We start from the raw sequence: 15468 nt of genomic DNA, 5'->3' as shown, positions 1-15468 counted from the left end.
CACATCTGGCCCTCCCAGGACGCCGGCACATGGCTCTGCAATGTCAGCTTTTTTTAAACGTGTCCACTGCAGACAATAGTGTTGCCTTCTGCAATCTTTGCAGTCAAAGCATAAGTTGCGTTAAGCCCAACACTCACCTAGGGACGACCGCCTTAAGAAGGCACATGAGCTGCCATCACCAAGCCTTTTGGGAGCAATGGAACACACAAAGCCACAGTCCAGGCTCTCACCGTCCAGCCTCGTCTTCTACTTCTCCTTCTCCTCTCTCCTCACAATTGTCCTCCACTCCACCTTTCATCATGCCAAGCTCACATTTTTCTGGAAAAAGTCAGGTTTCCGTGGGCCAAATGTTCGAGCGTAAAAAACTGCGTAAAAAAATGGTTGACGGCTGGCTTGTCAGAACTGATAGCCCGCCAACTACTGCCATATAAACTGGTGGACTCGGAGGCCTTTCGAAAATTTGTGGCCATTGGAACACCACAATGGAAGGTCCCAGGAAGGAAGTATTTCTCACAGAAAGGCATCCCAGAGCTATATGGCCATGTTCAGCGGCAAGTGAATGTATCTCTGGCTCACAGTGTCGGTGCCAAGATACATCTGATCACAGACACGTGGTCTAGCAAACACGGACAGGGAACGTATATCACTTTTACTGCCATCTGGATGAACCTTCTGACAGCCGTCAAGCATGTAACCCGTGGCACCCGCGTAGATTTGGTTTTACCGCCACGGATTGCATGCAGGCCTGCCTCTTCTTCTCCTCCTCCTCCTCCTACTCCATCCTCCTCCCTCTCCTCCTCGGCTGACTCCTCCTTTTCCGCTGCTAGCATCTCTTCCGCTGCACCACCCAAGCTCCCCAGAACCTATTCAATATGTCAGGTGAGATGTTACCATGCCGTGCTGCGTCTGTTGTGCCTGGAAGCCAAGAGCCACACTGGCCCGGCACTCCTTTCAGCTTTGCATTCACAGGCAGATCAGTAGCTAACACCGCTCAATTTGACAGTTGGTAAAGTGGTGTGTGACAACGGTGCCAATCTGCTTAGCGCGTTGAAACAGGGCAAAATTACGCACATGCCATGCATGGCACACATTTTAAACTTGGTTGTGCAGCGATTCATTGTCAAATACCCTGGGGTCCAGGACATCTTGTGGCAGGTAAGGAAAATCTCGGCTCATTTCAGAAGATCTTACACGGCCATGGCTCGCCTTGCTGACATTCAGCGGTGACACAATCTGCCGGTCAGACGTCTTGTTTGCGATTGCCCGACGCAATGGAACTCAGCCTTCTATATGCTTGATAGGCTACTCCAGCAGAAACGTGCAGTTAACGTCTACCTGTATGAACTCTGCGGCACAACAGGTTCTGGAGAGCTGTTTTTTTTTAACCGCGCCAGTGGCTGCTCATGCGCGATGCATGCAGACTTCTGCGGCCATTTGATGAGATCACCAAACTGGTCAGTCGCAGCCATGGCCCCATCAGTGACATGGTACCTTAAGCCTTCTTTATGGAGCGTGCATAGCGTTTTGTCATTGATCAAGCCATGGAGGAGCAGGAGCGGGAAGATGAGGAAGTCGCAATGCTGGATGAATTCCCAGGGGGGGCTACTCTATCTGAGACAAGTCAACAACAGGAGTCTGAAGAGGAGTCAGAGGAGGATGGTGTCGGGGCGGATGAGGAGGAGCTAGAAGAGCATGCTTTAAACCTTTCTGGGATCCCTGTTGTTGTACATGGATGGGGAGAGGAGAACGAGGAGAACGACATTATCCTGGATGATGAGCAGGAGCCAGGCCACCACACCGCTTCCAGTTTAGTGCAAATGGGGGCCTTCATGCTCCAGTGTTTTAACAGGGACCCCCGTATAAAAAGCATAAGGGTCAAGGACCAGTACTTGGTGGCAACGTACTTAGACCCGCGCTACAAACACAACATGGTGGAAATGTTACCACCCTCACAGAGGGCTGTCAGAATGGAGCACTTATAGGCCTTGCTTCGAGAAATGCTGCATTCTGCTTTTGCTGGCAGAGGAGGAATTCCCACTCCCAGAGAAAGAGTTGCGGGTACCAATCCAACAGCGCCTGCAAGAAGAGGGCGTTTTGAAGATGTGTTGGTGACTTCCGATATGAGATCATTCTTTCGGCCGACCCATTGACAGGTCTCATCTGGATCCAGCATCAGGGAATGCCTAGACCGACAGGTGTCTGACTACATTGGGTTAACGGCCGATGTGGACGTTCTGAGAAGTGATGAACCCCTGGACAACTGGGTGGACAGGCTTGACCTCTGGCCAGAGCTTGTCCAATTTGCAATGAAACTGTTGGCTTGCCCCTCGTCCAGTGTCCTGTCCGAAAGGACGTTCAGTGCAGCAGGGGGATCGTGACCGATAAGCACACTCGCCTAGCTCACGACAGTGTTGAGTACCTCACATTTATAAAAAGGAATGAGGCATGGATCTCGGGGGAATTCAATACATGTGACCAGTAGACCATGTATATGCATAACTCTATAAACGATTTTAATCTAGCACACGGACCTTTTTTCTACCTTTGGCTCACTTTCTTGTACAAAAAAAGCACACCGTACTATATGCCCGTACCCTCCTGTTTGAAGAGGTTGAGTGGTGTCATATTTTTGGGTCCCGCAGCGAGTTGCTGGTATCATTGCTGGTGTCATTGCTCTATCTCGGTGCTGGTGTGGTCTTAGTGCTCTATATCATGGTGCTGGTGTCAGTGATCTTATGGTGCTGGTGCCAGTGCTCTCTATCACGGTGCTGGTGTCAGTGCTCTCTATCACGGTGCTGGTGTCAGTGCTCTCTATCACAGTGCTGGTGTCAGTGCTCTCTATCACAGTGCTGGTGTCAGTGCTCTCTCTCTATCTCGGTGCTGACGCTGGTGTCAGTGCTCTCTATCTCGGTGCTGGTGTCAGTGCTCTCTCTCTATCTTGGTGCTGGTGTCAGTGCTCTCTATCTCGGTGCTGGTGTCAGTGCTCTCAGTCTCTATCACGGTGCTGGTGTCAGTGCTCTCATGGTGCTGGTGTCAGTGCTCTCTATCACAATGCTGGTGTCAGTGCTCCCTATCACGGTGCTGGTGTCAGTGCTCTCACGGTGCTGGTGTCAGTGCTCTCAGTCTCTATCAAGGTGCTGGTGTCAGTGCTCTCTATCATGGTGCTGGTTTCAGTGCTCTCTATCACGGTGCTGGTGTCAGTGCTCTCACGGTGCTGGTGTCAGTGCTTTCAGTCTCTATCACGGTGCTGGTGTCAGTGCTCTCTATCATGGTGCTGGTATCAGTGCTCTCTATCACGGTGCTGGTGTCAGAGCTCTCTAACTCGGTGCTGGTGTCTGTGCTCTCTATCACAGTGCTGCTGTCAGTGCTCTCTATCTCGGTACTGGTGTCAGTTCTCAGTCTCTATCTCGGTGCTGGTGTCAGTGCTCTCTATCACGGTGCTGGTGTGGTGTCAGTGCTCACTATCACGGTGCTAGTGTCAGTGCTCTCTATCATGGTGCTGGTGTCAGTGCCCTCAATCACAGTGCTGGTGTCAGTGCTCTTTATCACAGTGCTGGTGTCAGTGCTCTCTATCTCGGTGCTGGTGTGGTGTCAGTGCTCTCTATCACGGTGCTGGTGTCAGTGCTCTCTATCTCGGGGCTGGTGTCAGTGCTCTCTATCACGGTGCTGGTATCAGTGCTCAGTCTCTATCGCAGTGCTGGTTTCAGACAGGGAGGGAGATAGCAGTGGAGAAGCCAATCAGCAGGCAGTGCCAGCACCATGGCTGAGGATCAGAACTGGACTGGCATCTCCGGGCCACCGCAGTGGAGCCCTGCCTAGGTGGAGGTAAGGGTCGGGCAGAGGGAGGGGCTCAAGCACAGGTTGGCACACTGGGACACTGGCACAGGACTGCGCTGCCCTGACTGTGGCACTGATCATCTCCAGCACCCACTTCATAGACTGCCCTGACCTTGCCTCTCCTCCATGGCCTTCATGAGCTCCTGAGTTGTCAAAATTTCACAGATAAAAAAAAATGCTTGTCATTGTCGATCCTAGATTCACGTAATACTTTTGCTATGTCAGTGTCCATGTTGTGGGACTATGTGTGCACAGCTAGTAAGTATTTTGTGGCTGAAAATATGACCTGGAGGTTTTTAAGGTTCACCTGATATTAAAATCAATGGGGTCCGCAAACTTTTGGCCGCGTTCACGGTTCGCATTCGCGAAACGTCCCGTCGGAAGTTCGTCCATCACTACCAATTAGAATGCCTCCTATACATACCTTTTATGTGGTATGTTTAGGAGATGAAGCTACATGGATTTCAAATCCCCAGACTAGTGAAGTGGCGACCGGATGTGTCACAGCAAGTGATCGCGGGACCAGGGGGGATGGGGAGGGGGTCCAGTGTAAGTTCACACTACAGATTTTCTGTAAAGGTGAACTTACCCTTTAAGCACATATTTTATCATTTACTACAAAGGCAAGCTCAGATAGCGGCTGAAAATTTCATCTAAAGCTTTTTTCAAGTCTCTGTTCCTCAGACTGTAAATAATTGGATTCACTAGAGGGGTGGCTACAGTGTACAGCAATGATAGGGACTTCATGATATTCCATGACTGTCCACTATGAGGTATTAAATAAACACCAACCAGAGTCCCATAATAAATACACACAACAGTCAGGTGGGAACTGCATGTTGAGAAAACTTTCTGCCTGCTCTTCATAGATGGGATTTTAAAAATGGTGATCACAATACAAATATATGACATAATAATAATAAAGAAAGGGATGACAACAAATAGAAAACTCAACAATATCACTTCAAGCTGAACAATGCTTGTGTCAGAGCAGGCGAGTTTTAGGATTGGGTCAAGATCACAGAAAAAATGATCCATAGTATTAGGACCGCAAAAGTATAACTGGGCTATTGTTAAAGTGTGAATCAATGCTATTAAAACACTTGAAACCCAACATGTGATGATCATTATGCAACAAAACTGGAAGTTCATTGCTAAGGTATAATGTAATGGTCTACAGATAGCCACATATCTGTCGTAACACATCACTGTCAGAAGAAGACACTCTGAAGTTTCTGAGATAGCAAAGAAATAATATTGAGTGATGCAATCAGAAAATGACATCATGATCTCCTTCATCAAAACGACATGGAGTGTGTTAGGAAGAATGTCAGTTGATAATAATATATCTGATATGGAGAGCTGGGTTAGGAAGAAGTACATAGGAGAATGGAGGGATTTGCTGTAGGACACCAATGTGATGATCAGGAGGTTTCCACATATCGTCAGACAATAAACGACGAAGAAAAGAAAAAGGATAAAAAATGTTATACCTTGTGGAGTATTAAATCCTAACAGGTGGATCATGGTTAAAGTGGTCACATTTTTCTCGTCCATAATCTGAAGACGAAAAAAAACGAAAACAGTATTTTTTTTAATGGGCAACAATTATTTGATTTAAATTGCAATGAATTTATTAAAGCCAAGTAATCTTACGTACACATTTCTTTTTTTCATTAATAGTAAATACAGTGATGCAATGATATATTAGATACTCAAAGTGTACTAACCCAAAGCAAAATATTAACATTTCATTTAAATAAATGCAAACAAAAAGATAAGGGCCTTTTTTAAGATATCTATGACATAAATTTACTATGTTTTGTTAAAAGAAGAAAAAATAGTACACATGTATCTAGGATTGGATTGATACATTAATATTGAATAGTTCTGAGGAAAAAAAAAGTCAAATAATTTTTTTAACCACTTCAGCCCAGGAAAATTTGGCTACTCAATGACCAGAGCATTTTTTTGCGATTCGGCACTGCGTCGCTTTAACCACTTACAGACCGGACCATTTTGCTGGTCAAAGACCAGACCACTTTTTGCGATTCGGCACTGCGTCACTTTAACTGACAATTGCGCGGTCGTGCGACGTGGCTCCCAAACAAAATTGACATCCTTTTTTTCCCACAAATAGAGCTTTCTTTTGGTGGTATTTGATCACCCCTGCTTTTTTTATTTTTTGCGCTATAAACAAAAATAGAGCGACAATTTTGAAAAAAACGCATTATTTTTTACTTTTTGTTATAATAAATATCCCCCAAAATATATAAAAAAAACTTATTTTTTTCCTTCAGTTTAGGCCGATACGTATTCTTCTACATATTTTTGGTAAAATAAAATCGCAATAAGCAATTATTGATTGGTTTGCGCAAAAGTTATAGTGTTTACAAAATAGGGATAGTTTTATGGCATTTTATTAATAATTTTTTATTATTTTTTTTTTTACTAGTAATGGCGGCGATCAGCGATTTTTATTGTGACTGCGACATTGTGGGGGACACATCGGACATTTTTGACACATTATCATTTATACAGTAATCACTACTATTTAAACGCAGTGATTCCTGTGTAAATGACACTGGCAGTGAAGGGGTTAACCGGTGGGTGGCAGTGTAGGGGTTAAGTGTTCCTAGGGGTGTGTTACTAACTGTGGGGGGGGGGGGTTGGGCTTTCATTTAGTGAACACTGATCTCTGCTCCAATCACATGGAGCAGAGATCAGCGTCACTAGTTGCTAGGCAGAATGGAGAAATGCTGTTTACACGGCATTTCCTCCATTCAGCCTTCCCGTAAGATGATCACGGGTATGCCCGCGGCGATTGAGTCCACGGGACCCGCGACCGGACTTACGGGGGTCCCGACTGGCACAGAAGGGCGACATTGAAGATTGGACGTACCTGTACGCCAATATGCCTGCCCGTGTCATTCTGCCGACATACATCGGCGTGCGCTGGTCGGGAACCGGTTAACTGACAATTGCATGGTCGTGCGACGCTGTAACCAAACAAAACTGACATCCTTTTTTTTTTACCACAAATAGAGCTTTCTTTTGGTGGTAATTGATCACCTCTGCAGTTTTTTTTTTTTGCACTATAAACAAAAGAAGACCGACAATTTTGAAAAAAAACAAAAATATCTTTTACTTTTTGCTATAATAAATATCCCACATTTTTTTTTTATCAAAAAACACATTTTTTCCTCAGTTTAGGATGATATGTATTCTTCTACATTTTTTTGGTAAAATAAAATCACAATAAGCATGTATTTATTGGTTTGCACAAAAGCTATAAATATCTACAAAATAGGGGGTAGATTTATGGCATTTTTATTATTATTATTTTTATTAGTAATGGTGGTGATCAGTGATTTTTGACAGGACTGCAATATTGCGGTGGACAAAATTGGACACTTTTGACACATTTTGGGACCATTGACAATCATACAGCGATCAGTGCTATAAAAATGCACTGATTACTGTATAAATGGCACTGGCAGGGAAGGGGTTAACACTAGGGGGCAATCAAGGGGATAATTGTGTTACCTAGTGTGTGTCCTAACTGCAGGGGGGATGGGACTGTCTAGGTGGAGAGAGAGATCGGTGTTTATACTTAGTATGAACACACGATCTGTCCCTACTCCCTAAAAGAGCTGGGATATGTGTGTGTTTACACACATACATCCGGTTTCTCTCTCTGTCATGAGCGATTTCGGGTGGCCCGCAGTCATTGCGCCCACCAGGCATTCACATCAGCTCTGCGCACACGCTGCGGGCGCACGTGCCCCTAGTGGCCAAGAGGCGAAGTGACGCATGGTAATGTCATTTCGCCCAGCAGTGCCATTCTGCTGCAGTAAAACTGCGGCGGCTGGTCAGCAAGCGGTTAAACTATGAAAGTTTATGGCGCCACATTCAATTATTTAAGCACAAAAAAAAGACAAAATAGAAAACAGACTTTTAAGGTTGCCACTATAATCCCAACAGGAAAGAAAATGGTCTCATGTTATAATAACATTTCAAAATTTATTGAATCACATTTAACCACTTCAGCCCCGGAAGAATTGACCCCCTTCCTGACCAGAGCACTTTTTGCAATTCGGCACTGCGTCGATTTAACTGACAATTGTGTGGCCGTGCGATGTGGCTTCCACACAAAATTTATGTCTATTTTTTCCCACAAACAGAGCTTTTATTTGGTGGCATTTGATCACCCCTGCGGTTTTTATTTTTTGCGCTATAAACCAAAAAAGAGCGACAATTTTGAAAAAAACACATTGTTTTTTACTTTTTGCTATAATAAATATCCCCCAAAAATATAGATTTTTTTTTCCTCAGTTTAGGCAAATACGTATTCTTCTACAAATTTTTAGTAAAAAAATCGCAATAAGTGATTATTGATTTGTATGCGCAAAAGTTATAGCGTTTACAAAATCGGGGATATTTTTATGGCATTTTTATTAATATACACATGTATATATATATATATATATATATATATATATATATATATATATATATATATATATATATATAATTTATTTATTTATTTTTTAAATGGCGGCGATCAGTGATTTTCATCATGACTGCGACATTATGGCAGATACATCAGACATTTTTGACATATTTTTTGGGACCATTGTCATTTATACAGCAATCAGTGCTATACAAATGCACTGATTCCTGTGTAAATTACACTGGCACTGAAGGGGTTAACCACTAGGTGGCAGTGTAGGGGTTAAGCGTGTCCTAGGGGAGTGTTTCTAACTGTGGGGGCATGGTTGTGTTTTGCACATCACCGATCTCTGCTCCAATCACAGGGAGCAGAAATCAGTGTCACTGTTGCTAGGCAGCACAGGGATATGGTTGTTTACTTTAGCATCTCACCATTCTTCCTCTCCGTGAGGTGATCGCAGGGATCCTTTTGAATTTGGACAATATTTGCCTATTTCAGACTGGTCCTTCCTTCGTAATGTCATAAAACAGCTGCAGTCTTCTGGATCCTGAGAGATTCCTGCTGCCTAACCCCTTAGAGATGGTGCCTGCCAGACCTTTAAGGGCTTTAGAATGCTGGGGGGTGGGGCAGGGCTTATGGTTATGACTATCATGATTGGCTGTCATAGTGGTCACAGGATCAGAAAGCTCCCAATTGCAAGCATTGAATGGAAGCTTTAATTTAGGCACTGGTAACTGTGGCGGGAGCTCGCAGGGTGGGCGCTTTCAGCACAGCTCTATCTGCGCCATTGCATGCAAATATGGGGCTGCTTGGCACGAAGGATGATAAAATCAGCAGAGTTTCCACTCATTTCAGATCCACCCCTTAGCTTTAGGGCCACTGCACTCCCAAGTGCACTTGCAGTGCAAATTGGATTTGCCTTTCGTAAATAACCCCCATTGCTGTTACAATGATCAAGCAGAGATTTTTTTTTTTTACATACTCTCCATCCGAGTAGCTCAGTGTGACCATACAGTGACACTGAGCTACTCTGATGAAAAAAGTAAAAATTAAATAGTTAACCACTTGTCGCCCGCCCTATAGGCAATTGACGGCGGCATAGTGGTTTCATAATCCTGACCGGACGTCATATGACGTGATCAGGATTATGAGCCGCTGCGCGCCCCCGGGGGCGCGCATCAAGGCAATCGTTGTTGCGGGGTGTCAGTCTGACACCCGGCAACTACGATCTCGGTAAAGAGTCTCCGACGGAGACTCTTTACCATGTGATCAGCCGTGTCCAATCACGGCTGATCACAGTGTAAATGGGAAGAGCCGGTGATCGGCTTTCCCTCACTCGCGTCTGTCAGACGCGAGTAGAGGAGAGCCGATCGGCTGCTCCTCTGACAGGGGGGGTCTGTGCTGATCGATTATCAGCACAGCCCCCCCGAGGATGCCCACACTGGACCACCAGGGATGCCACCAGACCACCAGGGAAAAGGTAATAAAGGTCATAATCCTCCCTAGACCACCAGGGATGCCAGTCAGCACAATGGGTGCCAATCAGTGCCCATAATGGATGCCAATCAGTGCCCACAATGGGCATCACTGATTGGCATGCATTATTGTTTGGCACTGATTGGCATCCATTACTATACACCGATGCCGCCTATGAGTGCCCACCTGTGCCGCCTATGAGTGCCCACCTGTGCCGCCTATGAGTGCCCACCTGTGCCGCCTATCCATGCCCACCTGTGCCGCCTATCCATGCCCACCTGTGCCCATCCGTGCCGCCCATCCGTGCCGCCCATCCGTTCCGCCCATCCGTGCCGCCCATCCATGCCAGCTATCAGTGCCAATTTGTGCCACCTATCAGTGTCCGTCCGTGTCGCCCATCCGTGTCGCCCATCCGTGTCGCCCATCAGTGCCGCCTATCAGTGCCACTTCATTGGTGCCACATTGGTGCCTATCAGTGCCGCCTTATCAGTGCCCATCAGTGTAGCCCCATCAGTGCCCATCAGTGAAGGAGAAAACGTACTTATTTACAAAGTTTTGAAACTGAAACAAAAAAAAAAACATTTTTTTTTTCAAAATTTTCGGTATTTTTTTATTTGTAGCGCAAAAAATAAAAACCGTAGAGGTGATCAAATACCACCAAAAGAAAGCTCTATTTGTGGGAAAAAAATGATAAAAATTTCATTTGGGTACAGTGTAGCATGACCGCGCAATTGTCATTCAAAATGCGACAGCGCTGAAAGCTCAAAATTGGTCTGGGCAGGAAGGTGTTTAAGTGCCCTGTATTGAAGTGGTTAAAAAAGAAATAAATAAATGTATATATATATATTTTTTTTTTATTGAATGACAATTATTATGATTAGCTTTTTTTTTTAGTTATGTATTTTTTTTAGCATACTGTCACCAGTCAGTATTCATGATCACTGCCACAACAGTATAACATTTTTTAATTATCTCAAAAATTGTGGAAAAAAAAAAAAATTACTTAAAAAAACTTGCCATGCCTCTTACTAAATACATAAGACTGTCTACTTTCTAAAAATTTGTAATTTACTGTCCTGGCATTTTAAGGCCTCGAGAAATGTGATAGGCCATCAGCACATTATAATTGATAAATTTTCAAATATACAGTATAGACAGTACTATAGTTTGTAGACTCTATAACGTTCACGCAAACCAATTAATATACACTTACTGGGATTTTTTCTTTACTAAAGGCATATAGCAGAATACATTTTAGCCTAAATGTATGAAGAAGTTTGATTTTATTGGATATGTTTTAAAAAATATTGGTCTTTTTTTTGTTTATATAGCAAAAAAATTCAAAATACAATGGTGATCAAATATCATCAAACAAAAGCTCTATTTGTATAAAAAAAAATGATATACAATTAATTTGCGCAAATGTAGCATGACATTGCCACTGCCAATTAAAATAGCGCAGTGCTGAATAGCAAAAAATGGCCTAGTCATGAACAGGATGAAACCTTCTGGAGGTCAAGTGATTACAGTCTTTTGTCAATTGGTTAAAATTTTTTTATAGAAAATACATAAAACATTATATATCTTCTGAATAACTTACTTTGAAGCCCTGGGGAATAAAATGGAGGCTGGTGCTGTTTTGTATGCCACACGATATTTACACATCCATTTATCAAACTCATATTTTCTGGAAAAAATGCTGAATTCTAATGCACACAAACAAAGAATAATACCCCCTTTTTGGTAAAATATAAAAGCTGAGGTTGTGTTGAGTAAATAAATGCCAAACATATAAAAACCCAAATTTGTGCATACCTGTGAAATGCCGACAAGCTACACAAACACTAATATTTTTTATATATGATGCTTTCACCTCTTCCTGCGGTTACATTGCCAGCAGGGCATCCATGGCGAACGTCCTTCCGTGCATGAGCTGCGGGGCACGCGTGACTCATCCTGTGATTAGCAAGTCAATGCGACTCGGCTGATCACAGATCTGAGTAAGGGACTGATCGTGGCCCCTTACCACATGATCATCTGTCAGCCAATGACAAGTGGTCATGAGATGTAAACAGAGCCGGTAATCAGCTTTTTTTTTCTCACGCTGAAAGCACGAAGAGAAAAAAAAAGCAGATTATTGTCTGGAGTGAACGGAACATCAGTGCCCACAAGCAGTGCCCACTAGTGCCACCTACCAGTTCCCATCAGTGCTGCCATTCAGTGCATCATCATCAGTGCCCCCTATCAGTGCTGCCTATCAGTGTCCTCTACCGGTGCCTATCAGTGCCCATCAGTGCCACCAATCAGTGCAGCCTCATCAGTTCCCACCAGCGCTGCCTCATCAATGCCCATCAGTGCTGCCTTATAAGTGCATATCAGTGATGTCTATCAGTGCCCATCAGTGCTTGGTCTTTTTTTTTTGTTTGTTTATAAAAAAAAAAAAAAAAACTGTCATGTACCTGGTGATAGAGCCTGATATGCAGAGGACAGCCTCTCTTACACCTCTGACTCGAGGCCCCTGGTAGAACAGACAGGTGGCGCAGGAGTGCAGAGTCGCACAAGTGCCTGGCAGGATCACTGGTGGCAGAGCTGGGCTGGAACTCCTAGCAGAGTCATTGTGGAATTGAGATACAGAGGAAGACCAGGAGCAGAGGGTAAGCTGGAAGCTTGGAACAGACTGACACTGGAACACCACAGGCTGGGAAACAGATGCTGCTACAGGAGGGACGACAGCTTCCAGAGGACTGGAGAGAAGGCAGGTACAGGCAGGCCAAGTCATACACTGGTCAGGAACCGATGCAGAGGCTAGAGCGGAGTCAAGGTACTGGCCGGATCGCCATTTGGTGCCATGAACTGTCTCAAGGTGTGCGCGCACGCTGCGGCACGCGCACACCACGGACAGGCACAGGCGCACCCGTGGAATTCTTCTTACAGGAATTGAAGGCTCAGGACATCTTCTGTAGCTACCATCTTGGTTGCTGGTATGCCCTTCCTGACAAAACCCAAGTGGTGATTAAATAAAACCAAAAGAAAGCTCTATTTGTGTGAAAAAATTATGAAAATTTCATTTGAGTACAGTGTTGTATGACCGCGCAATTGTCACAGCGCTGAAAGCTGAAAATTGACCTGGGCAGGAAGGGGGTATAAGTGCTCAGTAAGCAAGTGGTTAAAATCCTATAAGGTAATCAGTTTAGACATGGATAATGGCCCTATCATGCATGGGGGAGGCACGGATGCTTTTAAAATATGTTTTATCATTTTTATTTATTTCATTCATTTATTCAAATTCTTATTTTTTATTTTTTTTTCATTTAACTCTATTGCTATCACAAGATGGCAAACATCCCTATGTGATAGCATGAGCAGGTGACAGGTTCTTTTTATGGAGACCACCAATGTCTCCCTTGCAATCCAATTCAGCTAATCAAGCACATATCATGCTTGATTAGCTGCATCCTCAGCTACAGCAGCCAGGCAATGACAGCTCTGAAACTAGAAGTGACAAAATAATCTCTCTATGGCCTTAATAATAATAATAATAATAATAATAATAATAATAATAATAATTATTATTATTGTTCTCACTACAACATTGACAATGACACTTCACCTATGTGGTACAATGCATTTAAAGTGTGTACCTAGGGGCTAACAAGCACCCTATGGACATGGGTATGGGCATGTGTATGGGTATGCCATATTTATGCCATACCTATGGGTATGGGCATGTGACAGACCCTCTTTATGAAGACATCAGGGATTGATTAGACCCTCAGTGCCTTATTGAGGGTCTGACACTGTTTCTCCAACTACAGTAGCCAGATAATGACAGCTCTGAAACAAGAAGTGATACAATTCCTTGTCTCTTCAGGGTTCATAAATCACAAAGAATATTGGAGAACAGATATTCCATAATCTCCTCTGTATCTAACTATTCCAGCCATTGCAGCGGGGGCTCTTCAGAGGAATGGGAGAGCCCTGTAGCCACTGAGGGTGGTGGCAAGGAAAAAGGGCCATTCTCACTATCATAAAAATGATTGGGTGGCCGTAGAGCCACTCTAGTCACCTTTACTGAACAGCTGATGGCTGGCTCTAAACAAATGATACAAAACTCATGGCTGCAGCTGCATCAATGAGCTTGTATTGAGCACCTCAAGTCTACAGTGTTTTTACATGTGCTAAGGACACAAAGTTGTTAAAGTGGGTGGGGTGGTGTGGTTTGTAAGGGAAACCTTCCTGGAGAAGAGTTTTAATATGTAACTGGTAGGGATACTCTGATACTGATAGCAGTATCGGTGCCAATACCAAGCAAATGCTCCCGATTCCAAAACCGACACTTTGCTTTATACCTACAGAGTCCCAAAACTTCTCCTCCAGCCCCGTGAGCACCTCCAGCGGCCATAATTTGCTATCATTGGTGGGACCAGGACATAGATTTTGCATTTGGCCAGATATTTACTGTGAGTTCTAACACTTTTAATAAACTGCCCACATGATGGTGCTTTTCCCTTTCTACACAAACACTCACACAAGAGTAGTGGGGGAAATTGTACCTCAAAGTATCGGTACTTGGTATTGGCAAGTTCTTGACTGAAAGTATTGATTCTAGTACTGATACAAAACCGGGATCAGTGCAAACCCTAGGAACCGGTGTTATTTTAAAGCAGAGCTAACACCAGAACATACTTCAATTGCCTGTTTGTCCCCCTTTACTTTCCTCCTTAACTTCAGTAAAAGCTAAATAATGACCACTCAAATACTTATGTGTGACCTGGAGCTCTAAAGCCATGGCTAAAAGACAATAAATGTCAAACAGCCAATAATTTCCTCAGTCTCTCACACTTCTGGTTCTTTCCAGGTTTAGGATGGAAGTAGAAGACTCAGTAACATTGTCAGATCAATGGAGAGAACTTAGTGCAGTCAGTTTCTGAAATTTAGTTCCACTTTAAACACTCAAAAATGTCAATTAGCCAACCTTAATCTGCAAAGAACAAGATAAAAATCAGATGAAAATTGAATAATGCAATAAACAATAATTAGATTAATAAGTATGGCAATAAGTATTTATCCTCAGTTAAAGCTACTGATGATAGAATTGCGTTGCTTTTATATGTTAGTAGATGAAATTGTAGGACGTGCTCAATGATATTGTCATGAGACTCGTTATTGTTGATATGTGTAGAAATTATTTTTAGATCTTATTTTCTTTTAAAAAAAGAATTGTTAATAATTCAATGGGATTCTAAGACATTAAAACATTACGAAGAATATGTATTGATTTACACAATAATATTTTTACAGACAATAGACATGTGTAATTCGTTTTGTTCCAAATAAATTTTTTAATGAATTTCATTTGCATTAATGAAAACCTATTTAATGAATTTTTCCAAATATTCATAAATTCTAATATTCGCAAAGTCGTAAATTCAAAATAAATAATAACTAACTATTAAATTATGGGTATTGGAAATTCCTTTCAAATTTGGCTGTTAGTGAACGTAACAAATACAAATTTATCCAAAGTTACAAATTATATGAAATAAAAAATGCCATATCTAAACAAATGGAATGTAACAAATTAATAATAATAATACATAACACTAATAATGATAAAAACTAATTTATTATTAATTTGTTCCATTCTATTTGTTTAGGATAATTATTTTGATCATTTGTAACTGTGGATAAATTTGTATTCA

At 43.0% G+C, this 15468-nt stretch overlaps 1 protein-coding gene across 2 annotated transcripts; it reads right to left on the bottom strand.

Annotated features, from left to right (window-relative positions):
* Nucleotides 1-1828: 1828 nt before the first annotated feature.
* LOC143961480 (olfactory receptor 1496-like) lies at nt 1829-14840 on the bottom strand. Of its 2 annotated transcripts, XM_077470776.1 has the most exons (3): nt 14742-14840; nt 11367-11472; nt 1829-5397 (listed from the first exon to the last, which is right to left on the bottom strand). In XM_077470776.1, the coding sequence occupies exon 3, from the start codon at nt 5392-5394 to the stop codon at nt 4453-4455; it is 942 nt and encodes a 313-aa protein (XP_077326902.1). In that variant the 5' UTR covers nt 5395-5397; nt 11367-11472; nt 14742-14840; the 3' UTR covers nt 1829-4452. The 2 variants fall into 2 exon arrangements, with proteins under 2 accessions (XP_077326902.1, XP_077326903.1); XM_077470777.1 differs by lacking the exon at nt 11367-11472 and having other exon boundaries at nt 14742-14837.
* Between the last annotated feature and the right edge of the window lie 628 nt (nt 14841-15468).

The sequence above is a fragment of the Lithobates pipiens genome, unplaced genomic scaffold (genome assembly GCF_037356315.1).
Source record: "Lithobates pipiens isolate NorthernLeopardFrog02 unplaced genomic scaffold, aLitPip1_a1.2 Scaffold_8, whole genome shotgun sequence".
Classification (NCBI taxonomy): domain Eukaryota; kingdom Metazoa; phylum Chordata; class Amphibia; order Anura; family Ranidae; genus Lithobates; species Lithobates pipiens.
Note: the sequence above shows the minus strand (reverse complement) of the source record. Positions and strands in the feature narration are given on the sequence as shown.

Excerpts from the sequence above, each read along its gene's own strand:
- LOC143961480 (XM_077470776.1), bottom strand. The coding sequence starts at position 5,394 with ATGGACGAGAAAAATGTGACCACTTTAACCATGATCCACCTGTTAGGA.